This window comes from Diadema antillarum, unplaced genomic scaffold, assembly GCF_040938485.1.
Source record: "Diadema antillarum isolate AM-2024a unplaced genomic scaffold, OU_Dant_1.0 seq00001865_RagTag, whole genome shotgun sequence".
NCBI lineage: Eukaryota > Metazoa > Echinodermata > Echinoidea > Diadematoida > Diadematidae > Diadema > Diadema antillarum.
The window spans coordinates 503,820-530,000 of NW_027272535.1; the positions used below are offsets into that span (position 1 = coordinate 503,820).

A 26,181-nucleotide genomic window follows, 5' to 3' on the forward strand; every position below is an offset into this window, starting at 1 on the left:
CTGCACCAACTCTCTTTGGACCAGGCGCGACACTTCCGGTGGATATCGCGGCATTCTGGTGGACGTAGAAAAACAAGTGGGAGAGCAGATTATGCACATAATATTATATTATATAAATAAAATAAAAAAAACAAATTAACCAACAAACTCGTTAATCAGCACGTAGGCCTACATCTTTCTATTTCCTGCCGGTCCTGCTGTAGTTCCAGCTGGAAAGATGACTGTAAGATAATACGTGTACAGGAATTCATTTTTGTTGGGGAAATAGGAAAAGAAACCTGGTTCGATGAACACAACTCAATATAACAGGTGATACTACTGATCACAGATTGGGAAAGAGATAACAACACATCTTGGCTTATACAATGTATACCACATCGAGAAGTGATCCGTTACTGATTAGTTCCTATGGCAGCAAGCTCTATACGATCGAAATGACTACTCGTAAAAGGACCTCGGCACATTAAAAATACAAATCAGTTGCAAAATACAATAATCATAGTCGCTCTCGAAAACGATTTGACGTTGCCATCAAATATGTTGGAGTACGGAGTTGTATTTGACTACGTGTGCAAGGAAGTTAACGAACAAAGGAATAAATGACCCCATATGACCCAAGAAGAAGAATATACTCTCATTCGAGAACCAACCTTCCACTTCCCCACAGTGTCCGCAGCTTTTCTGACACCTCTCTCTCAGCCCCTCCTCGTTGGTCAGGCAGTGACCAGCACGGGCCCATTTCTCACAGCCAGCGTCTATATCGACGCAACCTGTTGGCAGATTATACACCAGAAAGTGAACAGAACATGAATCGGAGGGCAACACTGCAATATTCATTATGATCTACGCTGTATCCATCTGTTTCCTGTAACTGGTTTCATCAGACTTTTTGAAAGCTTTCCCTAGTCAAATTCAATAAGATGACAAAGGCACGATGCCTTCTTTTTCTGGTCATGCATCAACGGTTCTGATTCTTCGTTCTCTTACCAACTGGAAATTAAAATATGGAGGGCATCCCACTCGTAAGGTTACAATCGTGGCCTCGAGAAGGAGCCCTGATTAAAGGGAGTAACAAGGTACCAGCTCAACAAGCCGTAACATAGAATGAGAATGACGGGTAGCCATCAGACCGCAGAGTACGGGATGGAACCGTACGTTGGACTCCCATTCCACAAAACGGAGACCCGTGAGAGACCACTGAGGACCTCACATTGGCAAGATTCCGCAGCAGTCTCCGAGACCAGATTAAAATAGTATGTGGAATGGCTTAAAAAAAAAAATCCCTTAAAATGATTATTGTGAGACCTGAGAAGTAAATTTCGTGCAATTATCTCAAAGTTCTCTACACTTGCTAAATATTCACTGAGAGAGAAATAAGACTAATGAGAGATCACTGAAAGCTCATCTGGCATGCTCCTCAAGACCTTTGAGAGATCAATCAAAATATCTGAGAGATTGTATAGTATTGCAATGACTCCTCATTGATCTCTCTCAAAAAAAAATCAATAATCGTCTCTAAAAATGTGGCAATTCTTTAGAGGTTGGCGAAAGATAACTAAAACACTATAATTATACATTTATAATCATAGTAAGACCCTTGAACGCTCTTTGAGAGATTGCTGGAAGATTGCCGAAAGATTAGTATAAACCATTAAAAAAATTTTGAAGACCATATAGAGACCTTGAAATTCACTGAAAGATTATAGAGGAATCATTAGAAACATCGGAGATCATTGGAAATCAACTGAATTATCGCTGAGGAAATCTGCCATTTTTTTTATGGTCTGTCATTGGTCTTTCCAGAGGTCTTGCCCTTTGTGGAATTGGGTTATTCTTACAGCACTTACTCTCTTCTGGTGGACACCAGTTGCAGCTAAGACGGCAGTTCTCCTCCATGTAACCTACGTTGACCTGGCATCGCGTTGTCTCCGCCCAGGTTGGGCATTGCGGGTTGCGATCACGACACTCGCCTGAAGGGTGGACAAGTAAATTTCGGCGACGGGGAAACGGAAATTGAGAATGGAATATCATTATGACATAGACGCAAAAACGCCGTAGAGATTTTATAATACCTTACCCCTGCTTGCAACATCTTTGTCATGTTATGGGCTCATTTCTTCTTCTTTTCTTTTCGTTCCTTTGTGTGTATAATAATGCTAAAGGGTGATATAAACTGATACCTAGTTATCAGTTGATATTGCTGTTTTTAAAATCTTCATAAACAACCTGACTGAGGGACACCAGACGTGGCTTGAATGTACAGTGTCTTGATCGAGCACAACATATCATTTGAGATGAATATACATTTGGTTCCAAAACATCATACAAGCCCTGTTCATCATCGCTGTTCCATTACCTAAGATACTACCCCCCCCCCCCCCCTCCCCCTAAAAAAGAAGAAAACAAATGAATATAAAACTTCTATCCAATCTGTCAATGTATCATTACGTGAGGCAGGGATTCAACATGCCCCCACATTCCTCATGTTCATTCTCTTACAAAATGCAAAAGCAATATCAATGACATCGACCGGCATCAAATGGCATCAAACCGGTGTATTCATATCGACGTGCACTGGCTTGATATGCAAAATCATGCTTTCTACGTGAATCTCACATTAGACTATTGACAATACTTGACGTCTCGACAACTAATTGCCTTCATGTGTAAATCTCTACGGAACAAAACAACATGCAGTGCAAGGACAAGATAAACCAACTACATCAGCTACGACAAACGGATGCATATGAGTAAATGAGTATACAACAATGACGTAACAATGGCTCTAGAACGAACACCTCGCTATTCAACATCACAGCGCATCAGAACACAAGGCTGGTAACACTCGTAAAACACACACACACACACACACACACGCACCAAGGTTGCCATGGTTACACATGAAATATCAAAAACAAAAATAGTCAGCGGTCACATCGCCACATTTGTTTGGTATTCTCGATACATCTCGCAAAAAGGAATACGAGAAGTAACAAAGAAGTGGGAGAAGAGTGGTATACTGGAGTAGTTGGGTTATTGTTTTGTGTGCTACAATCTACCCTCTAAAAGATCGTAACAGGTGCTGCTAGCGTGCGATTGCAGTTAGTGATATTAAATTCCCTCTCCAGACATGCAAGCTTTCTCTTCAACCATTAGAAACCAATGTAAACCCAGGATGTTAATGCGAGTTTTGCTAGAGCTCATATTTTAGCAGAGGGTGGGAATAATTTCGATGAAAGGGTAAAGAATTTTAGAGCCAGCATTTGGGGAAAGCGGTACATAGTTGTTGTTTTTTCAGCATTTTTCTCTCCCTTCGTTTCTTTTGGCACATAATCGTGTGAAATATTAAAGCACGACAGACAGTTTCTGACATTTTATTTATTGTTGGCAGCGTGGGATTGGTTGGGTTCATCAAAGCTTTCAGTGCAGCATGCTGAGACACAGCATTGTGTATAACATGTTTATCCGCATCGACATGGCTGTTGCTACAAACGAGAAGAAAAACAAAGCAACGAAATAACACTGACTGATCACAAAAGACATGATGCACTGTCAAATTCACATAATTATCATTATACAGCTCTCAGTGACTTCTTCAGTGTACTATCTGCATTAAATAATTACAAACCAATTCGCATCTAGGTCAATCATGATAAATGATTATAATTATTCTTTGTGCTGTTCTCAATCATACACCCATTCAAAAAAAAAAAAAAAAAAAAAAAAATCTTCCCTATGATCCTGATAAGCTGCCTAGATAATGGTTAGTTGATTCGAAGTTGCGTATAGGTCGAACAGGCCAAAATATTCAGATATACATTATAGCCATACTGTTTTGAACCCGTAGTAAAAAAGGTGTAGACGAGTTGATGTACAGGCATTTCTGCAGCTTCAGTACTTATGCTCGTAGCTTTGATGCAGGACGAGCAGAGACATAGAAAAATCAGATCAATACGACTTTGAAATTATCTTAGAATTGTATCCTTCTACTGATATTATGGAAATGGCGCTATCAACGACTGTTGTCATTACTTTTCGATTTCCGTCCGGAAGTTCGACGAGAGCCCGACAACCTCAGCCGCGATCTAAGCGACTGGTGAGGGCGCCTTTTGGTCGAAGTTTTCGCTTGTTGTGTGGACGCCAAAGGTGGAAGCCTGCCGCCACGAATCGTCTGGCCGACGCGGCAGAAGCCGCAACTGTAGGAGCAAACCTCGGCCATGAAAGTGGGGCGTTGGCTGCACTTCCCATCCTTGGCAAAGTCGCGACACTTTCGTGTCTTGTCCCTGCAGTCTGGCAAGGCAAAAACACAACCAGACTACTAGTGTACAAAGTCAACGAAGCCTTTATGCATAATGATCCTAACTGGCAAAAAAATAGTCCTAGTCTCCTGAGAAAACAAAATATTATAGACAAATATGTTCAATATGTGTAACTTCTAAAGGGGGCAATAACTTCTCTTGAAAATCAATCGTCAAAACGTCTTAATAGATACAACACCTTTTATGATGAGGAAAACATATCATGAATTGTATCTACACATTATTCAGATGCAATTCATGATAATCAATGACACATAGAAATTATGTACTTGGTGATTTATGTATTTGATTTATGATTTACAATGTATATTATATTTGGTGATTTCTCATCCAGATTAAGAGCTTTGAACAACCACTGACATAAATTATTTCCGGGGCCCGTTTCATAAAACTTGTTATCAGTGACAACTGCCACATTTCTATGACAAATTTGCTCTCAGCCAATCAGATGCAAGGATTTCAGTAGCTTGTCACATCTATGACAACTTGTCACTGATGACAAGTTTTATGAAACGGGCCCCAGGTCACCCATTTTACCTGAAACCAGCAAGTGGGTCCTACTTAGGACATGGTGCTTATAGATTACTTTTTGCAATGGAACTATCTGACACACACCTCTGTACGTTTTGTTCGAGCTCCACAGAAACAGTTGCACATGTGTATTTTATTCTATTATTATTATTATTTTTTTTTTTTTTTTGGGGGGGGGGATGTTATATTACCCAAAGGTTTATTGCTAAAATACAGGAAATTATGTTACAGAATCAAACTCAAATAACCAGAAGTGCTTTTATGCTTGGTTCGTACATAGAACCTAAAGCGTTACAACGTGGTTTATTTGTATGCAAAACTTTTCTGTAAGAAATAAAAAGAAATCATTACATTATAGATAATTTTGTCAATTTTTAAAGTAAGCCAAGAAAGTAGACGAATATATGTCAGAGAAAACTAAAGGTTTTGTACTTAATATCAATTGGAATCGCATTTCCATTATGTAGTCGTTTCGCAGTCGTCTGTCAATTTTGGATGATTTGTCTCTTATGTGACATTTATATTGTACCTGAATATTTAAGTGAATAAAGATTCTTTGTAAAAAAAAAAGGTATACAAAGAACATACATTAGTGAACAACTCGGGAATCAAACATATTAGTACATTATTCTTTTCTCCTCTTCCTTTTGTTGTGTTTCATTCCTGCCCTCTGTTGTTCTAACCTTCAAAGCGCTCTTGCTTGTGACAGACCCCGCAGCTGAGGGGGCACTGATAGGCCATCCAGCCCCGGTTGGCTTTGCACTCCCCGCGATCTGCTAGCTCCTTGCAGCGGAACTGAGCGTCCATACATGCTATAAATATGGGCGGCAATTATCAGTTGTTTAAACATTAATACAACATTATATTAAAACAGTAAAATATTCTAAGAGTCTCTCGCCAGCTTCTCATCTCTATAATTTTTCAATTCTTATCACACGTCTAAAAAAGTGACTACATGTATATTAATGATAAGATGATAAAATTATTGTGGATTACTTTACAATATACTGCAATGTATACGTGTTGACCGTTGTGTATTCATTCTTGACGAAAAGATATTCAAATATGCTCCTCAATAAAGCTGACGAATGAATGGTATCACAAGATTTGAAACAGCATAACTGCATCACTGTATACCGTATCCGATTACTCAAGTGCATGGCGAACGTCTATTACACACAAGGTGAATATTGTATTGTATTTACGATGTGTAATGGAGACAATCTTCGGGCGTAATTGACCATAACCAACCAACACTGTCCCTGTATAACAGTACAAAGAAGAGAAAGTACTTGAAAGTATAATTATTTACGTGGAACCACGTCGGGCAGCTGGCAAAAGCTGCAGCTCTTCCGGCAGTTGACCCTCATCCAAACATGTTCCGGGTCACACTTGTCGTTTTTAGCCAGGTTTTCACAGATTGTCTTCTCATCGAGACACCCTGAGGGCAACAACATAATAGATACACATTATGACATGAAAACGGAGTATATATTTTTCTTAGAGACACCTTTTGATTATCTATCCTTCTATTTTCTATGGAAAATGATGGGAAATCGTAATAACGACTCTGTAATCTTATCTGAATTGTACAGTTTATTCAAAACAAATGCATAATTATACAAAAAGATAAAAAAAGACAAGAAAAGCCATCACGACATTAGGACAAAAGCAGCAATTAATGAATAATTATATATTAATCAAGCGTGCGCGTTTCGAGAATAGATTATTAGATTATAAAGATTAACAATTAATCTGTGCAATTATATCGCGGACTTGGAAAATGTGATGTTGTGAATTTCATATAACAATACTAAAATTATGAGTCGCTTTTCCAAACCTTTTCAATACATATTATAGACCTATTCCGCTTTCATGATAGTGTCGTACAGCTTTAAATTATTGCGAATAGTTCCTGTTCATCATATATTTCGACCTTGCACGTTTTGTTATCTGCACAAAATACATTCAAAATAAAAGGTTAGAAAAAGGTTTCTTTCGAATTAGTTCTTGGAAGCTGGGCGTTGCCAAAGTTTTTAAGAAACGTTGAAGATAGAGAAAGAAAAACGCGTTTGAAAAAAAAAGTGTATACATTGAAATCCATGCAACCTCCCGATGTTGTATAATAACCATCCCACTCCTTAGAGAAGTAAAGCCAGAAACATTATACTGTTATCAATTGAAATCATCATTTACTGAGGGCGCTGGATAAGCCAGGTTAAATTCTGCATGAAACCCATGCAGTACAAACTTGCCAAACTGAGAGGCGTTGATCGATAGCTGTGAATAGTAAAAACAGAGGATCTTCTTCATTTTTCTTTACTTGGCTGAATAAAAAAAAAAGTACATCAACCTTAACCTAAATTTAATTTACATTGCGACCATTGGAGAAGAAAAAGAAAAGAGAGAGGGAGGGGATAATAAAACACAAAGGGAACATATTCTCTGGGTGTAATTGGGAGAAGAAAGAGAAAAGGACAGATGCTATGAACTTGTGTTGAACCGATAAGGCTCAAGTTACTGAACCATCTGTGAGACGAAGAGGAATTCAAGGATACATGGTATAAATGGACGCGGCTCAGTTGACATATAAGGGTGTATTACTTCCGTCGTTGTGGTTCTGTGATTGATATTGTGTGGTGTTGCGTGAACTTCTTTACCCATTTTAAGTCTAGTTTATTCAGAACATGTTCATCATCTGTGCGCATTGCGTAGTAAATTGCCACAGACATCCAAGTTTGGAAAAATAAGTACATGTTGGCAGCAATGTCTATGTTGTGCCGAAAGAAGGGCTGACACACATGTTGCGTCTCTATTGCATCTGTGCAAATTTAGGACGGCTCGGAAGTGGAAGGTTTATGCACGGTGAAATCTGTACGGGTTCGGAGGGGTTATACACCTACTCGTTCTAAAGGAGTCTACACCCTTGGACCCTTGGAATGCAGATGTTCTACGCGTGCAAAGGATTTTATCGGCTAAATTGAATATCCTTCCCGATGGAAAAAAAAGGACATTGTTTTCTTTAACATCTGTCTGTATGTTTCAGCTCATTTGTATCATTACAACGGCTAGTAGCTCTGAGAGCACATTTCCTTTGTTAGGACTAGTATAAAGGGGAATATTACAAGCACACATAAAAAAGGCCGTAAAAAAAAACAAATCAGCTTTTTCCTCTCATCTTTCTTTTTATTATTTAAGTACTTTGTCAAGTCCATCTGTTGCTGTAGGCTTCCTTAAGTTGAACAGAAAGACCACAAAAAAAAACAAAAAAAAAACACGCTGTTCCACGCTGTTAAGCCGTTATGAGTTGATTAAGTGAATAAACTCTTACCAAACGAATCGAGTATTCACAGAGGATACTATGTTAAAAAAAAAATCACTAGGATGTCGGAGTTTGAGAATAATTGATTTGTTGTGAGTATGAAAGAAGAGAGTCTGGCTAGGCCAGGTTTAATCACATTTTCTGATAAAGATATTTGATTTCTGTACAGACCAAGTTTCCAATGCACTTATAGACTCATGACAAGAACACAGTTAAGGCAGCTACTTCGATGTACATTAAGTTCTACTAGTATGTTAGCTACAAAATTTGATGTTATTCGCACTCAACTCCCACTAAATCCGATCTGCGTTAATGGAATATTAATAGACTTATTGTCATTCAAGTGTCAAATTGGACGAATGTTAGATTTAGTCACAACTTTAGGCGAAGACACAGACGCTATTGCTACAAATATTCTAGAACGACTACGAACCATGCGGTGGATATCATGCGACATCAATGACGACGACCACGACGTCTGTAACGATGAGGTGTTAGGCCAGAATATCTGTGGTCAACCATTGTCCGCCTTCGTGATGGCCGGAGTGCATGCCATCTCGGCAGAGTGGACACAAACGAAGAGGAACTCACCAAGAAATGAGCACCGGTTTAAGAACCAAATTATATACAATGTCCATGCGCATAACGGCGATTGAGTATAATAATGTTAGCAGCTCAGTCATAAGGCAGAAATAAAGAGTAGCTAGACTAGATCAGCACAAAAAAGTCATAAATTTCGTTGTTTTGATAGCTCCGATATTTGATTTGTATTTATGTGTGTGTGCGGTTTGTTTGTTGTTGTTTTTGGGGGCATATTTTCATATCAGCTACTATACATTATTGTTGTTTTGTTTTCACAAGGCTATGACATTTTCATGAATAAGTTTGACGTATTTTTTCAATATAGATAAATATCGCAATCATATCGACTAAAACCACTGTTTCAATTATGACACCAGTGCTTTACATTGGAAACTTCATACAGTGCAGTTTCGCGGTGTGCCATAATAGAAATTTGCAGCAGGATTGGAGCTGCATTCTTAAGTAAAACATTTCACTTTCTTTACTAAATGTGCACACTGTAAATGGACTGTCTCTTTCGCCTTCTTGTTCTGAGCTGAACAAAATAATGAGTGTGTTAAAGGTTAACTTCATGCACACTATGGCGGCGGTCTCTTCGAGCTATTGCCGCTGACACAGCAGCAGGTGAGGGCGCCTTCGCCCATCGCACCCGGTTTAAAGTCGGACCCAGGTGGCGCCCCACATAGGCCGCAGCTCACGGGACACTTCTCGTTCATCCAGGCGGGATATTCTGCGCACTCGCCGATAGTCGCCCAGTACGAGCAGTTGTAGTGCCAGTCTACGCAAGCTAAAATTCAGAGGAAAGATAAAAAGGTGCGAGTGAAGTGGTCAATAATATTGAAATAACCATAATACCAGATGTTACTTTGACAACGAAGACTCCGGTGAGTTTCCGGTTGACATGGGCAACCTTTGTCATCATAGCTACGCATAAAATATGACTAAAATCATCATGGTAAACTACTCTATTAAAACTAAAAAAACCCTCGGGTAAAGTGACGAACTTTCCTTACTTTTGAAGCCAGCCAACTTCAGGGACTGTAATTATGAGCAGTTTCAGAGTCAAAACGGCAAAAATCATTCGACTGCAATGTCATGACCGTCTGGCAGTCATTGTTACTCAACACTTCATTTAAGAATCGATCACCGCACATAGAATATTTTATAATCGTAATTTCATAAGTCCAATCAAACATTGCTGGGAAGTGCACATTGGCATTGCTGGTGCAGTAAAGTGGTAGCACAACCTCGTGCTGTTGTTTCCGTATGACTGAATCGCTAACGGTAAAACGATCGACTTTTCTGTTCGTCGAAATAGAAAGCTGTTATAAACTTCTAATACTTCTTTCTTTTCATTCACGACTCCTATACTCATCCACATGAGTTTATTGTTACAACTACTTTTCTCCTATCAATTACGAGTAACATTGTTACCTATCTTTTCAACTTCTACTTCTGCTACATGGCCGGCGGAATGGCGTGGGGGCTCGCCTCCTCCCTCCCCCCCCCCCCCCACTTTTTGTGCACCATACAAAGGAATACATAAGGTGTCATCGCTTTGCCCCCCCCCCCCCCCCACACACACACTTTTTTAACCCGGAAGTACGTAAGTGGCACTAAAAAGAAATAGATAGGTTATGTTTTTTCCGCTGGAGACCCCCCCCCCCCCCCACCTCCTTTTTTTTTTTTTTGCTTGTCAGCTGAAGAAACGTGGAAGTGGAAGGGGAGAGATGAGTTGAGGACTTTTTTTTTTGCTTGTTAGCTCATGAAACCCGGAAGTGGGCCCCCACTACTTCTGCTACTACTGCTACTACTACCTACTGCTACTATGACGATGACTACGACGACCACCACCACCACTAAACTATAATGACTATACTATTACTATTACTACTACTACTACTACTACTACTACTACTACTCTTCATCTTCTAACTGATTCTAATATTGTTAACTACTCCCACCTACACTACAATCCTTATCACACAACTATAGTACACGCACTATCATAATTACCTTTGCAAACACTCCAAACACTACCACTACGACTAACACTAACACTGTAATTCCATGTACTTCTTTATCTACTACCATTCCAACCCCAAACAACTACCTTGACCAGTACCACTACCTATCTCTTACCTACATTTACAACATCCATTGACCATTACCGTGAATATTAGTGTGCCACTACAAATTACTAATACAAATCCCTGAAATGTCTGACCTGGCACAATGCCGTTGTCTCCACACAGACCACAACTGACTGGACACTTGATTGCCATCCATTCGGGGTTGCTGGCGCAGTCTCCCGATTCGGACCAGCCCTGGCATGCCTCGTACTCGTCGACGCATCCCTGAGGTTTGGACAAACCTGCCGAGTATGGACAAATATTTCCAATTTCAACATTTCCAACATTTCAGTCTATAAATTTCATAGTGATTTTTAATTTTCATTCTCGATACTGACTTTGCCAATCCCTCAAGAATTTATTCCACGAAAATTAAATACCTGAATGAGTCCAGTTTCAGTTTGATTAACTTGAACATAGTGCAGTTGAAGTGACTATGACTTGAGCTGATGACATGTCACGCACGCATTTTTTTCACAAATCACAGACATAAAGACAGACAGACATGCATCTTCACACACACATACACAGACACACACGCACACACACACACACACACATAAAGCACACACGCACGCACGTACACACACACATAATAAAGACAAGCAGACTCCTACCTGTCGCATTTACAGTCCCTCCGTAAAGCTCGCCCTCAACGTGCAACTGTTTATTGCCACGGGGATTTCCCTCCACGTGATCGTGCCGGCCATCTCCCTGTCGTGACGCCATCGAGCTCTCTTCACCGTCACCGCCAAGGTCCTCTCCCTCGCTCTGCTGAAGTCCGTCCCCTTCTCCTTCACGTTCGTCCTCGTCTCTGTGGTCGTCACTGACGATGGTGACTTCGGGGCTACACCAGAGGCAGGTTCGGCGACACCGTTCGGCCATCCACTGCCGTTCTCCTTGCACATGTTCATAGCGCCCCAGAGAGGACACTGTTCGTTCGTGTCCTGGCAGTTTGGGGACTCTGCTCTCGAGGGGGGAAAGGCGCGAAATGATGGCATGCAAAACGTTGGAGGAAGGTGGCGTAAGCACAGGATAATGCAGAAAACAAAAGTACATCGCAGATATTTTGTTTTGTTTTGTTTTGTTTTGTATCTGGATCTACAGCTTGAAAGAAAGCTAGGCAAGTCATGAAACCACAGCGGCCGAAGAGGGAAATAATTCGGATGGCATGATGACAAAAAGATGCAAACTATGAAGATTAGCCTTTATTCAAGGCGCACTCGCCTGCATACCTCATTCAACTTATGGTTTGCCAACCAAGCGCGACGACTCCATAATATTATTACCAGTGAGCAAAGTTTAGGCGGTATGCTTATGTGAGTGACCTCTTGTTTTATGAGAGTTGTAGGCCTATAATAGGCGACGACAGCAACTTGAAGAAAGGCTAACTTGACTACTGATAAAAGAGGGGACGTGATAAATCGAGTAGGAATAAATGTGATATGGCATTAGTCAACCTTGATTCTTATGTGCACGGAGGAAAATGAAACAGCTTGGGATTCGATGCTTTAAAAGGGGGTAACGGGGCAGCATTGACATGACTTTGAAGTGATCTTGGAAAAAGTTAGGATAGCCTCTTCCCATAAAATGGTAAAAGAATCGTTGTAATGATATTACAAGGTTTAAAGCTTAAGGTTCAGCAGCGGGAAAGCAAGGTGAAAATTCAATGCAAATTTGAACCTATTGCAAAAGAGGTATGAACTGTAGATTCTTTACTTGGCGTTGCACTGTGGTTATTGTGGCGGGTTTCCATTGTAGGAATACCTCATCGTGTCCAAGAATAATTAATACCGACTGGACCAATGTATCTTCCATTTAAGATTGCTGACCCATTGCCACTAGCATACACAGTTCAACAGACATCATCACAACTTGACAACTTACTCATTCGTTGTGTCGTTGAAGATATCGATATCACGTCAGTAGATGCATAATTTGCGCTGTCATCGGACAACTAGTAACATCTGCCTTGTTCTCGCCCCCCCCCCCCCCCCGCACCTCTCTCTCAATCTCGAGTACACACACATACACACACACTCACTTTAAACAACATTATACCATTCAGTCTCAGGGCATGGCAAGCAAATTGTGGCATACTTCGCATCGCAGCATGATCAATGAAACAAAAACAAAAACAAAAACGATCATAAGTCATGATGCTTTCATGCACAGACGAGCCTATCAAACCTCCACCCGCCATTTGCTCAAACGATCGATATATATCTATCGATCACATAGATGCATCATTCGATACATACCGTTATCGATAATTATTCTACCCTCTCCGCCCGTGCACACGTGACAACTCCGTCTGCAGTGGCGCTTCATGAATTTTTGCGTTGCTGTTGCATTCACCTAACGTCGCCCAGTCATAGCAAAGTGTGTTGTCGTCTGTGCAAGAGAGTCCTGTGTGTATTTGGGGAAATAACACAAAAACACATTCTGACAAATTGAAGACATGAGTAACAGGCTGACTGACCGACTCAGCATATAGTACGTGTATGTGACATAATAATAATAATAATAATAATAATAATAATAATAATAATAATAATAATAATAATAATAATAACACTGCCATTATCATTATTGTTATCATTAGTATCAATAATGATAATAATAATAATAATAATAATAATAATAATAATAATAATAATAATAATAATAATGATAATAATAATAATGTCTTCTCTTACCAGGGTATCCTCTTCAGTGTTGCCACTGCTCTACCAGAGGGCCCTGCCATTATCATTACCTTAGCGTTGCCATGTACCCATTTATACACTTGGGTCGAGAGGGACATGGTGGGTAAAAACGTCTTGTCCCGATTAGGAGTCGGGAGTCACGTCCACTATGCCACAGCGCCCCCTGTATCATGTCATTCCACTGACCTACACCTTGGTGTAGGTCAGTGTGTCATTCACATCTTGATCTCCTACGTTCGTGTTGACGGGTTTTCTGAGTCGCCATTACACTGGCCATTTTGGTGCACCTGCACATTTTCTGTATTCACGATGCAGATTCAATCAACATGAACTTGATGAACAGGTTTTGATGGGCTGTCGAAAACTTCAGCTCCAGCTTCTGACAAATTTAAACGTGAACACGATCTGTTTTCACTTTTTTCTTTCATCCCTGTGGCACTGTGGCATAGTAGATAGGACTCCTGACTTTCAATCGGACGTCCCGAGTTCGAATCTCGCCAAGTGTAAAGTCCTTGGACCTATGTTTTCACTCACCATGTCCTTCTCGACCCAGATGTACAACTTAACTGGTACCTGGTAACGCTAGGGTAATAATAAGGGCAGAGCCCTCTGGTAGAGCAGTGACAACATTGAAGATGCTACCCTGGATAAAGAACATCACTATTCTTATTATTATTTCTGAAAGTGCCTCAGCCTCAGAAAAGAGACGGAAATGGGGGGGGGGGGGGGGAGAGGAGGTTGGGTGTAGAGTTAAAAGCTTAAGACATTTTTGCTGCCCTGACAATAGGGACCGTAATGTCATCACTCCCAAGTAATTCTGGAAGAAGAGGCATATCCAATTGAACCCTGGGCCTTAAAATAGCCAACCCCATCACATTATATCGTTAACATATCCGATGCAGACATGTCCCGCCATATGCTTGCAATTATGTCAATGTACGATGGACTCATTTATGCTGGCACTTGCTCTACTTTCCAATTGGATTGAAGAAGGAACATCAAAGGGGAAAAAAATGAAAGCACGCTCACGCAGATATCGACCAAATATATTATTAACATTTCACCGCCCTGTCTGTGCCTTGTAATGGTAGCCGAATTAAGAGTAGCCATTGGGGAAAACAGAATCTAAACATGATCTAATTTCCCCTTCCTACGTTGTCCCTCCCGCCCGCATCTCTTCATGAAAAAAAAAAGAAGAAAGAATTACACGCGCCATGTTTCTTATGCGCCAACTTCCCCCGGCGACTCCAAATATGTACGCGATGCGTGACACAAATCGGGCGAACGAGCCTAAAGGCACAAAGCGCAAGATCGTGTAAATTTGAACTTAATCATACTTGCGACGAGCAGCTGGTGTTCCGTATCAGAGAGTCATTACTCTTTAACCAGCACGGACAAACGGATAAAAGCGAGGCTCCTGAAGTGATATCAATCCTCAAATAACTTCAGATTCCTCAACCACAGCTTTGTTTTACAAAATTAACGCCTCTGGGCCTTTGGGTATCGCCGAAACGCGTTTACTGGCGCGATGGGTCTTATTAGCACGGCATGGATGCAATTGTGTTGGGTATCAAAATATTTTGCGTGACAGGGAAGCCGGAATCACAGATGAATTCACTTTAGCCTGCAATGATTGAAATCATGCTGATACCCTGCCGCATCCTATAAGTCCCCATTTTCGCCTTCAATTTGGTTCCCCTCACGTTAGATGTAACGTGCATGTATTTCACAACAATCTACAGAGGGAAAGACATGAAACACAAAGAGAGAGAGAGAGAGAGAGGACGGGGGGTTAGAGGCTAGAGTATAGTGAAAAAGCAACAACACACATATGTCCTGGTAAGCTGTTTGGGGGGGGGGGTATACGAATGTGATACATTGAACATACACTCGCATAATATCACGTTGGTGGCGCTGTTCTGTAAGATCCACTTGATCACTAAAATTTTACAAGTAATGACAGTCCCAACCGGGTGAAATACGTTTAGTTTTCATTTTCATAGATAAACATAGCATATTAAGAAGGCACAATAATATCAAAAGGAATGCTCATTTGCAGCAAACTTACGTACAAACTGTAACTTACGACTTGCCTATCTTATGATTTCTTTGTTCGGAATTCACCCACGTATTTGACCCAGTTATAACCTTCATCTCCCGATCAAGTTAAAAGATTTCAAGCAGTATATCACTCGACGGGCACAGCTAGTATCGAGGGAGTCATAGTTTATACAGGCAATGTATACCTTCGTTAACAAATTTACGACCCTTTTATTATCAATCACATTAGGGCTGTCAATTTTATATAGCATCTAATTATACATCGTAACTTTCGGTCCTAAGCTAACCCACTGGATGGCTTGTGACGAGATGCATGCATACAGCTTGACATCGGGGTAATTCCCAGGATGAAAATGGATGGATGCTCAAAATTCCACAACATAACAGCAACAACAGTCACGTGATTCTAGTGACCTATTGTGCTATAAATTATACGAAAACTGCGAGTGTGCCAAATTTTACTTTAACCCTACCCAGGCCAGGCTTTTTTGGGTGTTCTGTGGCCGGGGAGGGATTGATTCAACCCCCCCCCCCCCCCCTCCCCAGATCTCGGCCGTTGATCGCGCAATCGCCATGAAATTTGGCACGTGCATTACCAGTGGCGTAATCTACCAAGCTATACAAAAAGAAATTGAAATTTTTGACGTAATAATTACTTATGCTAATATATGCATAAAATCATACATTTTCCTCTAAATCAGAAATTAAAGCTCCTAGAATCCTAATATTTGGTGAAAACATTCTTTGTAGCATTCCTAACAATGTACTTGAAAAAAATTGGTATCAAAATCAATTTCTTATGTATTTTATTGTTTTATGAATTTCTTATGTATTTCACTGTTTTTTCGGCCTTTTGTTTTATCATTTTTTTCTGCAAAATTTATGACAGAACCTATTTCAAGCGTAATTATGCTAAAATTAATTAGTTTCAGCTTATGAAAGTGAAAATAATCATATCTTTATGAATAAGAAGAGAAAACTCCATTTGCATAGACTTTATACACAAAATCACGTTTTTGAGCCATTTTCGGTCTGACAGGCATGTATAAAACGTTATGCAGCGTCGTAACGGTATGCGCAATTTTCGCGAAAATGGTGTCAAAAGATGCGCGAGACTTGAAAGTAAAAAGCCAGCGAACGACGCGGTCAAAAAATTTCGCGCGGCGGAGTAGTCGCGAAAAATGTCGAGGGGGGGGGGGGGTAACCCCCCCCCCCCCCTCCCGGCCTTTTTAGGGTTAAATCACAGTCATGAGGAAAAACAATCTCACTTGACATAAGTGTTCATTTTCCTTTTCTTCAAATATTTGTATGGCTTTCAAAATAAAAAAAAAAACAATTCGAAACGACAAGGTGCTATTGGTACAATCCTGTCTTGGGAGAGTGCTCTTTTAAAGGAGATTAAATTGGTTTCTAATGTCAGTTCAAGAAAAATTTTATACAACGTTCTGCCTGTACAACATCACCAATACTCGCGGGAAAAAACACCGACATCAAGTAAACAAAATTATATTTCATTCGAATTTTATCTCTGTATCTTTCACAAAGTAAATGTAATATTGCGAAAATAAAAAGTCTTCAAAAATCATCATCAATTTGAGAAAAAAAATTGTATAAAAATCACACATTATGCATAAATTGCTATAATCATTTTACAAACACTTTTAATTTAAGATTTAAATGTTAAGCGCTTAGAAACTACTGTAATAAGCGCTATATGAATGTACATTATTATTATTATCATTATTATTATTATTATTATTATTATTATTAAAATAATTAATCATTCAGGAGGCCACCACTTCAAGCGGAAGCTTGAATTTTATGACGGCCTTCTCTCATACGAGCAAACAGCTCATCATGTTATCATCACGAAACTTGCGGGGTAAATTCACATAAAGCTGTTTCAGCACTTACCCTCCTCTTCGCCAGTTTCGGTGTTCACAGCTCTGCACTGCTTACAACTCAAGCGACAGTTCTGCAACATGTACTGCGGGTTGCGTTCACACTCGCCAATTTTGGCCCAGCGCTTGCAGTTTGATGTTCTGTCGATGCACGCTATTGAAGGAAATTGTTCACACAAGATAAAAGTTGTATGATTTGGAAGAGGTCACTTACTCAGTGTTCGCCTATTACATGTAGGCCCTAATTATCGTGAAATATATTCTAAACGCGTTGTAATACACGGTAAGCCAACGAGCACAATGACTGCCTTGGAGTTAAGTTTAGGCCGTTGCACGATCCACTAAAACTCAACCAATAAACATCTGTTCAATGAACTAAAGTCACTGATGTATCTCTGGCAATATTTGCGCTTGCATAACTAACTCTTAATGGCAGAAATCGTTATTTAAAATAACTGCATATTCATACAATTTTAGGGCAAATTATTAGGGGAAAAAATTCAAAACACTAAACCCTTGTAGCAACATCTGGAAGGAGCAAAGGCGCATCAACGGAAAGATTGACAGAATAATGTTGTCACATTGCAATATGCAGCCAGTTTACAGGCCTGGAGGGAAAAGGTAAAGTTCTCTCACAGTTCTTAAAGACCTTTCATATACGTTCGTCATACAGTTAATAATATTATGTATGTTCGCAATCAGTGCAGACGTTGCAATCTCGATACAGCGGGTCTTTAGAGGGAGGCTGTAGTTAAACACATGAATGCGTGTGCCCCTGATGATACATTTGTATTCCATCTTTGATTTACAAATTGAACACATTATACAAGGCAAAGAGAGAAAGAGAAAACAACAACAACAGTAAGGACGATCAGGACAACGACAACAAAAGCGCGCCATCAATAGAAATGTCCGGTGTAGGTAAAACACACGTAAATTTTTTGCCAGACCGCCATACACTCACCTAGCCCGTCCCCGTTGGCCAGGGCGATGGTACACCTGTCACAGCTAAAGGGGCAGTACTTCGTCATCCACTCCTTGTTGCTGGTGCATTCACCCATCATGGACCAGATCGGACAGTAGTAAGGGTCAGTATCTTCGCATCCTAATAGGGATAATCATAATGATAATGATGACGATAATGATAATAGCAATAATGATAATAATAATGATAATAATAATAATAATAATAATTAGAATTATTATTATTATTATCATTATTATTACCATTATTATTATTATTATTATTACCTATCATTATCGTTATTAAAGTAGTAGTAGTGACAAAGCTGATGATGATAATAACAATAATAATAGTAATGATGACTAAAAATAATAGCAATAGTTGTAGTAATAATATTAAAATGAAAAAGTGAAAATCACTTTAATAGTAATAATTATGTAATGATATCAGTACCACATTGTACAAATATTATTTACAACGATGATATTTAATCATCACCATCATCGCCATCATCATTTTCATGTTTCGAATTATCTTCACCATCAATACAGTGGGATTTCATTTCAACATAGGCCTAATTATCGCTGCTATACAGGGACGAGTAACAAAGATGGGGGTACCACCCTCTCAGCGCAAAGATCTCTACACGGGAGCAGCGAAATGAGAATCGGCATGACGGCGACAAAGCGCACGACGAATGTGACAAAACAAATCATTCGTGTATATAGGAAGAAAGATGTGACTGTGTGATTAATAGCGTCAGACAGTCGACAAACATCACCTCCTGCAAGGCTATTCACATTATATCACGAGGCAGTCGCACTCAACATGACTGTGATTGCAATGTAGGCCTACATGTTTAAGACATTTATACCTTCCTACACCTTTGAAGGCACTTGCAAATCAATATTTCATTTCATATCATTTCATTTCATTTTCATTTCATTCATTTCTTTAAGCACGGCGACATACTTCAGTCCGGAGACTGTTCTTCCGTAGGTCCGTCTTCACGCGTATAGAAGATTTTAATTCATTTTTAGTTTTCTTCATGTGGCATAAGACGAATTGAGAAGTCGTGAGAGACATTACGGTCACGTGACCTAAGAGACTGTCAATTACACCAGCCCAAAGGACAGGAAGTTGAGATTCAATTCAGAGATACTGACATTCAAATCATAGCTCCCACGGATTCATCTTATCTGCTCCATAGTTTCTATTGGGTGCACTTTACTTGTCGGTCGAAAGAAAAACACACGCCATAATTACAACCTTAATGAACGTCCCAGGATACGACATTTATTTTGTTTTCCTTCGCAATCAAAAGTGCACAACAGACAACTTCATAGCCGTCTAGAATTATACTCCTCTGACGCCAAACTATATGCGTTTGCTAATAATGAAGAGTATAAAATGTGACCAGCAGAAAATAACAACTAAAGAGCAAATAATTCGCCTATAATTGTGACACAGTGCTATGGAGAAAGGAACGAAAGCGTATCTACGTGTATGGAAAATTACAAAAAGGCAGTTAGCCAACTAGAGCAGGAAGAATTAATCGCAGAATCAATACTGAGGCATCACCACGTAATGCTTAACAACTTCCGCGGTATGAGTTTAGTGCAATTATATAACAAACAAGATAATTTGTCTTCTAAATTCCACATGCTTCAGTGTGGACAGTTTGCTGTCTTAAGTACGTCACATAACGCCAAAGAACAATGATTTAATACTCATAGATCAATTATTGTATAATGCACTTGCATGACTATACAATGTACAAATAAGCACATACCTTAACCCTAAAAAGACTGGGCTATTTTGGTAGCTCAAAAGACTGGGGGGGGGGGGCCTAAAGGGTCCCCCCTTAAGATCTCGGCCGTGGATCGCGCGATCGCCACGGAAATTTGCACAATGGTAGTGTGCGATGTAATCTACAAGATCGTATATTTAAATTTTCCAAAATAGTCTTCTTTTATTTTATTTTGATTAATTATGCTAATTCATGCGAGAAATCAGACTTTTTGATCTAAATCAGTAAATAAAGATCCAAAAGTGCTCATTTTTGGTCTAGATATTCTTTATGGCATTCTTAGCAAATGTACTTGAAAAAAAAGTCAGTATCAAAATTAATTTCTTATTTATTTTATTGTTTTATGAATTTCTTATGTATTTCCTTGTTTTTTCGACCTTTTGTTTTTGTTGTTTTTTTCAGCAAAATTTTTGGCAGACCCTTTTTGAAGCTTAATACCACTAAAACAAATTGATTTTAGCCATTGAGAGTAAAAATAAGCATATTTATATGAACCATGTGATAAAACTCAATTTGTATTGACTTTGTACACAAAATCACATTTTTGAGCCATTTTTGGTCTCACGTGCATGTACAAAAAGTTATGTAACTTCAGAACCGTACCCCCGGGCGTCACAAATTTGGTGTCAAAATGTGCGGGAAACTCGAAAGAAAAAAGTCATAGAGCATCGCGGTGAGAGCATTGCGTGTTGTTGAGTAATCGCGCGAAATGTCGAGGGGGGCCTTTTAGGCCCCCCCCCCCCAGTCTTTTTAGGGTTAAAGTTGAATTGAGAGTAGTAACAGAGTAAACTGTGGCAAAGTATTATATCTGTGAAATACAATCGAATGAACAACGACTAAACACTATAGACCCCGATGCCGTTACGACAAGCAATTTATTTGGGTAATGGCATGAATGGTGTGATGGAAATTCAATCAGCTGGAACAATAATCGCACTTCAAAAAAAAAAGAAAAAAAAAAGAAATAATCGAACTATAATTGCACTGTAAAAGTGTTACGATAAGCTTCTCTTTTTTTTCCAACACCATTTTCCTGTAAAATTTTCTGGTGTACGAACCCGGTATACAAGAACATACTATCAGTTCTGCATTATTCACATCCATTTAAAGGTATGGCGGATATGTTTCCTAATTTGCGGTTTCAAAGATTAGAAATTACTAGATGTGAGTAGACAAGGAAATATGCATGCATTTGCATGAGTTTGTATTTTTCATGACATGGGAATGTTGAGAGTAACCGAAGTCATTACACCCAAACAATCGAATCTAAAACGCCCTAACGATGAAATTAGTGCGCCATTTCCCTCCTCCTCCCCCCCCCCCCCCCCCCCAAGGGGTCGGAGAAGGGGTAGGGTGAATAGAGGGTCGGAATGTTGGGAGGGGATGTTGGGAGGACAGCATGGAGGAAGAGGAGAACTTACGACCACACTTGTAGAGTATGTTGATTCTGTAAGCGTCGATGTGGCTGAAGTCGTCCCTGTGTCCGACGTCGCCGATCTGGTAGGTCGGGTAGCGAGGTCCGATGGTTACCGAGTTGCCGTCGTGAGAGAAGGCCGTCAGTGGGTAGTGCATCAGTGACAGAAAGTCGTATCCAGTGCCAAGGGTCTGCACGTGTTCGTTGCTGTACTTCCGGAAGTTGTTCGTGAAGCCTAATGAGAGAGTATAAGTGAACGAGAGAGAGAAAAATCCAAGAGAGAATGAATAGTAATGTGCAAATGAATATGCTAGAAAGACATTGTAGTTCGGACGATTTGGGGATGAGGTGTGACAGGTGAAAAAGAGCTATTTGGCATTGCTTAAAGGAGGGAGTGTTCACAGGGAAAATGCAAAAGATAAAGCTACAGGGTGAGAGATAAAGGAAATGGCCAGGTCGTCATTACCCTCCCAGCACCACACAATCCACATTGCCACACCCCTGTCAAATGGGATATTGTGGGTAAAACATGTTCGCGAAGTAAGTTGGCATGGAATAGGATTTGGACTAGGGACCTCCCATGCAAGACCCCAGAGCTGTAACCACTACACCGACGTGTAGGTAGTGAGAAGGTGATTAATGAGATGGTTAAAGCGGGAGAACCTCTCTCCTCACCTTCCTTGATATTCTGCCAGTAGATCTCGATGTAGCCGTCGCGGTCGGGTCGGTTGTGCTCGTGTCTGAAGCCAATGGCGTGCATGAGTTCGTGCATGATGACGCCCCGACTGCCGCGGCAGGTTCCCGACAGCGAGATCTTCTGACGACCACCAGTCCTACCGACCATTGACCAGCACCTGTTTCAGTGACGAGCAGCAACAAGCACGATCGTCAGCAACAAAGGCGATCGTCAGGGAACTACTCTAAAAAAAAAAAAAAAACTATACTGTACACCTTATCCCACAGGTTAAAAGATCATGGCCCTGTGTCACGAACCGCAGCACATTACTACAGCTTCAATGTTTTTGTTCAGGATATTGCTATGGTAAATGCAATTATCGTTGGCTCAAAAATGGAAAACCTCTTAGGCCCTAGCTTATGAATGTTTGCAAGTTCAATGAAGAGATGGCATATGCCACCATAGGCTAGGTGACAATGGACATTGATTTGCTTGAATATGGAACTGCTGTCATAATGACGCTTAATTTGTACAGTTTTACTGTCTTACAGGACAGTCTAAACTCAGAGATTTCATTCTATATCTTTTACTTCTATAATATCGTGATCATTCACTGTCATTTTTGCATTTCTAAACTGGAAGACACTGGGCTTTTTGATAGAAGTTATGATTTTGTAGCATTCGGTCTACACACGCACATACAAATACACACGCACACATACATACAAAATACCATTATTAAACAAAGAAAGACAAAATAGCTAAACGTTGTAAAAAAAAACCAAATAGACAGACAAGCACAAAATCAAGAAAGAAAAAGTATCAAAACAGCATGCAATTGTATATGAATTCGAACAAAATTACACCGCAGCCAATGTTTTAATTGCCACATAAATTCATGTATACTCCCGATAAGACACGTGGATCAAAAACGTGATAGTTATCTAATAGATCAAAATGTAGAGTGGGGTGGGGGGGGGGGTGATAGATGGTGGCACCCATGGGATGTGTCGTCTATTCACGCCTTATGGAATATAACAACATAAGATGGCGCCTGTCTGACACCCAGGATGACCGAACTCTGACTCCAAAGTTCTCTGACGTACCCCAGCGACTGAGTGAAAAGGATGTAGTCTCGCTCGATGGTCCGTGGTCGGAACCGAATGCAAGTCATCTCGTGAAATCTTTGCATGGCATCTAGGATCCGCTTCTTGTGCTTGTCGGCTGCGAGAGACAAAAAAAAAATGCATAAACCACGTTGGTCATCCCTACTGAATTTGCATACTTCCAACTTCGTTTGCAACAACGTCTATTCCCACATCGATTCTCGATTTATAGTATCATACATACACGAGTAATATACAATGTACATACATGTTGTAATACGTAGCATAATCAAAGTATAATACACGAATCTTTCTATTAGCTGAATACGTTGAAACATCCAGCTTGTTATAATCTGTTCTATGACAACAACGTAGACCTACGATGTAGATTTCTGTACGGTGTCGGTCAAACCATAGCTAACAACGAACGGCATGATAGCCAACGAGACAAAACAAAACATCTGACGAAAAACCTGCACAACGACAGCATATTTATGAATCTTACTAGAATTACTAGAAAATCTTAACACATTAGTCTTATTTTGAATACTGCAATGAGAGTTACTCACTGAAGTAACCGTCGATGACGTAGGGAATGGCAGCACCAGGCCACAGACTTTCTCGATCACGAAGCGCATTTCGGCGTTTCTGTCGTAGGAAACATAAGAAAATAAGCGACGATTATACAAAAGATCAAGTTGAAACTTACTGATGGAGGCATAACTACATGTTTTCTTTCTTTCTTTCTTTCTTCATTCTTTCTTTCTTTCTTTCTTTCTTTCTTTCTTTCTGTCTTTCTTTCTGTTGTTGTTGTTGTTATTATTATTATTATTACTATTGTTGTCAAGTCCAGGTATGCTCTAGATTGAACCGTTCTTCCATTCTAACAAAGAGTAAATCTTTCCAAAAGAGTCAATACTCCAAGACAAATCCAAAAACTCGTATTTCAGTAAATAAAGCCCCATGTATCTACAAATTAATGCACATAAATATAATCATATATCATAGCATGTGTGTACACATGTTTCGTGTAGAAACGCATATTTCATTCTTCATTCGTTCTTTTGTAACCTTGCTCAAGTGGTTTTATGCCAAAAAAAAAGGAGGGGGAGAGAAGACAAGTAGTCCAAGATAAATAAAAGAAACCGAAGGGAAAAATTAGCTCATGAAAAATGAAGGAAGTGTTAAAGGACTACACCATTTCGCCTTAAAGGGACATTCCAGATGATTTTCATAATTCCACATCATGTATTACATAAATCAGCAACTCCATGTATAGATTTGTAGAATTTAGTGTGGTTATTGAGCAGAGAAACAATACTTTGAAAAACCTTAAACAAATTACACTGAACAAGGATGATGACATAGGAGGTTCACATATTTCAAAAATGTAGCAGTTCAATTCCATTACACTACCGCTTGCTTGTGAGTTCACCTGTGTATAATCTATGCATGCCTTCTTCTATTGTTCTGCTTCCTTGAGCCCCAACTCATGCATTCTTATGGTGACTCTGCCATGTCATCATCCTTGTTCATTGCAATTTGATCCAAATTTTGAAAACATTTTTATTCTTCATCCCAATTATCACAAATTCTGAAACTCTGTCCTCAATATAACTAATTTATAGTTGTTCAAATGAAAAAGTCTCAAAATCATCCGGAGGTCTCCTTTAATTATATTTGGCATGTTTTACCCTCTTGCTTTCATGCTCCTCAAGATCCTCCACGTAGATATCTCCGTCGATAAGATGACCGTGCTTGCCGATTTTACTCCCCTCTGTTCGGACAAAGAAGGAGTGGAATAAACCGAGATATGAATCACAGAATTTTATTCACATCACGAGGAAAGAAGTTAATAAATAGCCAAAATTGTTCGAGGCAAAGTATATTGTGTTTATTGTGATATACCACCACGGTGCATATTCAATATGGCGCTACAATGAATGTAAATACATATTGACTTGTATTGATTCATAATACCCTGATCGTCACATATAATGATCACAGGAATATCCAAATAATGTGCCATATATTTTCTTCTACTACTGTTTTTTTTTTCAGATTACTTAGATACGCCCCCCCCCCAAAAAAAAAAAAACAAGAGACCCGCGGGTCTAGCGCTCACCTGAGTATCGCAAGTTCACCTTTCACGCAGTCACTAACCTTATTCACAGCTCTACCAAAATTTGACCAGGCATTCTCAAGTAGAAGATGAAAATGTACAATAAGGGCCCAATTTTTTTAAGATTCCTTAATTTGGGGGGATTGGGGCCCCCGGGGCCCTCTGGGTGGGGCATGGTGCCCATTTTGATAAATTGAGATCCTGACCCCCTAGGGATGCTACCTGCCAAGTTTGACAAAAATCCATCATGAGGTTTTCAGGAGGAAGATGAAAATGTACAATTCAGGCCCCCATTTGGACCCTTCCAACCACCCCCCCCCCCCCCCTACCCAAGAGGGGCACCCCTGGATCTCCTATGAACAAACTTGAAACTACAGTCATTAATGCACTCACTCATAGTATTATCTCAGCTCTATAACTTCTGATTCTAGAGAAGATTTATAAAGATTCCTTCATTTGGGGGGTTTGGGACCCCTGGGGGCCCCCTGGGTGGGGCATGGTGCCCATTTTAACAAATTGAGATCCTAACCCCC

General features: G+C 39.9%; 1 protein-coding gene across 1 annotated transcript in view; it reads right to left on the bottom strand.

Moving 5' to 3' along the window:
• Window positions 1-13,824: 13,824 nt before the first annotated feature.
• LOC139712852 (hatching enzyme 1.2-like) overlaps window positions 13,825-26,181 on the bottom strand; it is a gene marked incomplete at its 5' end in the record, with an annotated part of 38,459 nt that continues 26,102 nt past the window's right edge. Inside the window, 8 exons of the mRNA XM_071624638.1 lie at window positions 13,825-13,892; window positions 17,570-17,710; window positions 18,521-18,661; window positions 21,752-21,979; window positions 22,420-22,598; window positions 23,527-23,644; window positions 24,096-24,174; window positions 25,221-25,303. Coding sequence (XP_071480739.1) covers window positions 13,825-13,892; window positions 17,570-17,710; window positions 18,521-18,661; window positions 21,752-21,979; window positions 22,420-22,598; window positions 23,527-23,644; window positions 24,096-24,174; window positions 25,221-25,303 — 1,037 coding nt within the window. The remainder of the gene's footprint in view (window positions 13,893-17,569; window positions 17,711-18,520; window positions 18,662-21,751; window positions 21,980-22,419; window positions 22,599-23,526; window positions 23,645-24,095; window positions 24,175-25,220; window positions 25,304-26,181) is intronic.